At 23.5% G+C, this 2,297-nt stretch overlaps 1 protein-coding gene across 1 annotated transcript; it reads left to right on the top strand.

Annotated features, from left to right (window-relative positions):
• Window positions 1–53: 53 nt before the first annotated feature.
• ENU1_107540 (inositol polyphosphate 5-phosphatase, putative) lies at window positions 54–2,138 on the top strand (the record flags this gene model as incomplete). The annotated part of the gene is made up of 2 exons (XM_008859469.1): window positions 54–75; window positions 130–2,138. 2 exons carry the CDS (start codon window positions 54–56, stop codon window positions 2,136–2,138), a joined length of 2,031 nt encoding a protein of 676 aa, XP_008857691.1.
• Between the last annotated feature and the right edge of the window lie 159 nt (window positions 2,139–2,297).

Raw genomic sequence — 2,297 nt, forward strand, 5'->3', positions numbered from 1 at the left:
AAAAAATAAAAAAAGAAACTAAAAAACAAAGGAGAAATAAAGAAAGGAAAGAAATGAACATTCCTCAAGAAGAAAGTTTGTTACTACAAATAATAATAATAATAATAATAAGAGAATAACAAAATATAGTTGAAAGATATGCAGATGACCCATTAAATTGGAGATATGATAAAATAAAAGAACGAAGAGATGAATATTCAATAAGAAAAGATGTGAATATGTTATTAGTAACATATAACATTAATGAAAAAATAATTAAAAAAGAAACATTTGAATATATTTTAGAAATAAAAGAATATCAAATTGATATGATATTTATAGTTGTTGAAGAAATAGATATGAGTGTTTCGGGATTTCTTAAAGGAAATACATTAAGTTTAAAAGCAAGAAATTTAGCACAAAATATTCAAGAAGCATTAAAAAATATTTACAAAGAAGAATATAAACAAGTATATGTTTCACAATTAGGAGGTGTTTGTATAATTGGATTTGTTAGAAAAGAAATGGAAAATAAAATAAAACAATTTGCAAGTGGATATGAAGCAGTTGGAGCTATGGGAATGGCAAATAAAGGGGGGATTGCAATTTCATTTGAAATGTATGATACAACTATATGTTTAGTAGGGTCACATCTTGCAGCACATCAACCTGAAATTAATAAAAGAAATCGGAATTTTAGTGATATTTATAATAATATTAAATTAATAAGAACTGAAGAAGGAGAACAAAGCAAATGGAATAAAATTGAAGGACATGATATTATATTTTGGATGGGAGATTTAAATTATAGAATTGATGAAGAAGATAGTATCATTAGAGAAAGAATTAATAAAGGAAGTATTACAGAAATAATAAAAGAAAAAGACCAATTAAAAGTACAACAAAAACATAATGAATTATTAGGAAAATTTAAAGAAGCAGAAATTGAATTTGAACCAACATATAAATTTTATCCAAATACACAAAATTATTCAGAAAAAAGAAAACCAGCATATTGTGATAGAATATTATATAAAGAATGTAAAGGATTAGAAATTAAATGTTTAAAATATATAAGTAAAAAAGAAGCAATTGAATCAGATCATAAACCAGTTATTGGATGTTATAGTGTTGAAACAAGAAGTATTATAAAAGAAAAATATACATTAATTGAAAAAGAACTTATTGAAATGGAAAATAAACTACTTAGAATTGTTAGACCATCAGTTAAAATTAATAAACAAGAATTTATAGTAGAAATTTATCCATATAAACAAACTGAAGTTACATTACTTGTTCAAAATGATGGAAATGCTAAAACATCAATACTTTTTAGAGATCATCAAATAGAAAAAGCTGGAGGATATCCAGATTGGTTACATATTGAACCACAACATTTAGAAATATCAAAAAATGATTTTGAACCTAAAAGTATTACTTTCTATTTTCAATTCAATTTTATTGATACATCAAGTTTATTTAAAAATGGATCTTTTGATTATAATTTGATTCTTGAAATTCAAGGTGGAAAAAGTTTATTTATTACTTTTAAATTAGTTTTATTACAAACTTCATTTGGTAAATCTATTGATGACTTAAATTTACATCCTAATGGTTATATTTTATCTCAACCTCAAGCTTATACTCCTTTAGTTATTCCTAAAGAAATTTGGAGACTTTGTGATTATGTACTTCCTTTTATGCATGACCCTACTTTTATTTCTTTATCACATCCTTCAATTGATTATGTTCCTATTTATTATGAAATATTACATTCTCTTGATACTCATTCTTCTTTTAATCCTTCTTTAAATTATCATCGTGTTTTAGAATTCTTATTAATCTTTTTAGTAAATCTTAATGATTCTATTATTCCTTCTTCTTTATATGAACATGTTATTTTATCCGCTGATAAACCTGATGTTGAAATAGATAAATTCTTTATTAGAAACAATGCTTCTATTCCAAATTCTCATTATAATCTTTTTATTTATTTACTATCTTTTATTAAAGAAATTCTTCGTCAAAATTCTTCTCTTCATCCAGAAGATCTTATCAAATACTTTTCTTCTTCTTTTGTTCGTCCTAAAGATGGTTTTCGTCGTCAATGTGATTCTAAAACTATTGAACAATTTCTCTTAAAATTTATTAAAAAATGACTTTTATTTTACTTCTTCTTTCTTTTTTTCTTTTCATTATATTTGCTTTGTTTTTTGTTGTTTTCTTCTTCTTTTCTTATCTTTTACTATTTATCTACCTCTTTCTATTCTTTTCTTTCTGTATGTTCTTATCTTTGACTTTAAAAATATCCTTTTTTA

Source organism: Entamoeba nuttalli (genome assembly GCF_000257125.1).
Source record: "Entamoeba nuttalli P19 unplaced genomic scaffold asmbl_4603, whole genome shotgun sequence".
Taxonomy (NCBI): domain Eukaryota; phylum Evosea; order Mastigamoebida; family Endamoebidae; genus Entamoeba; species Entamoeba nuttalli.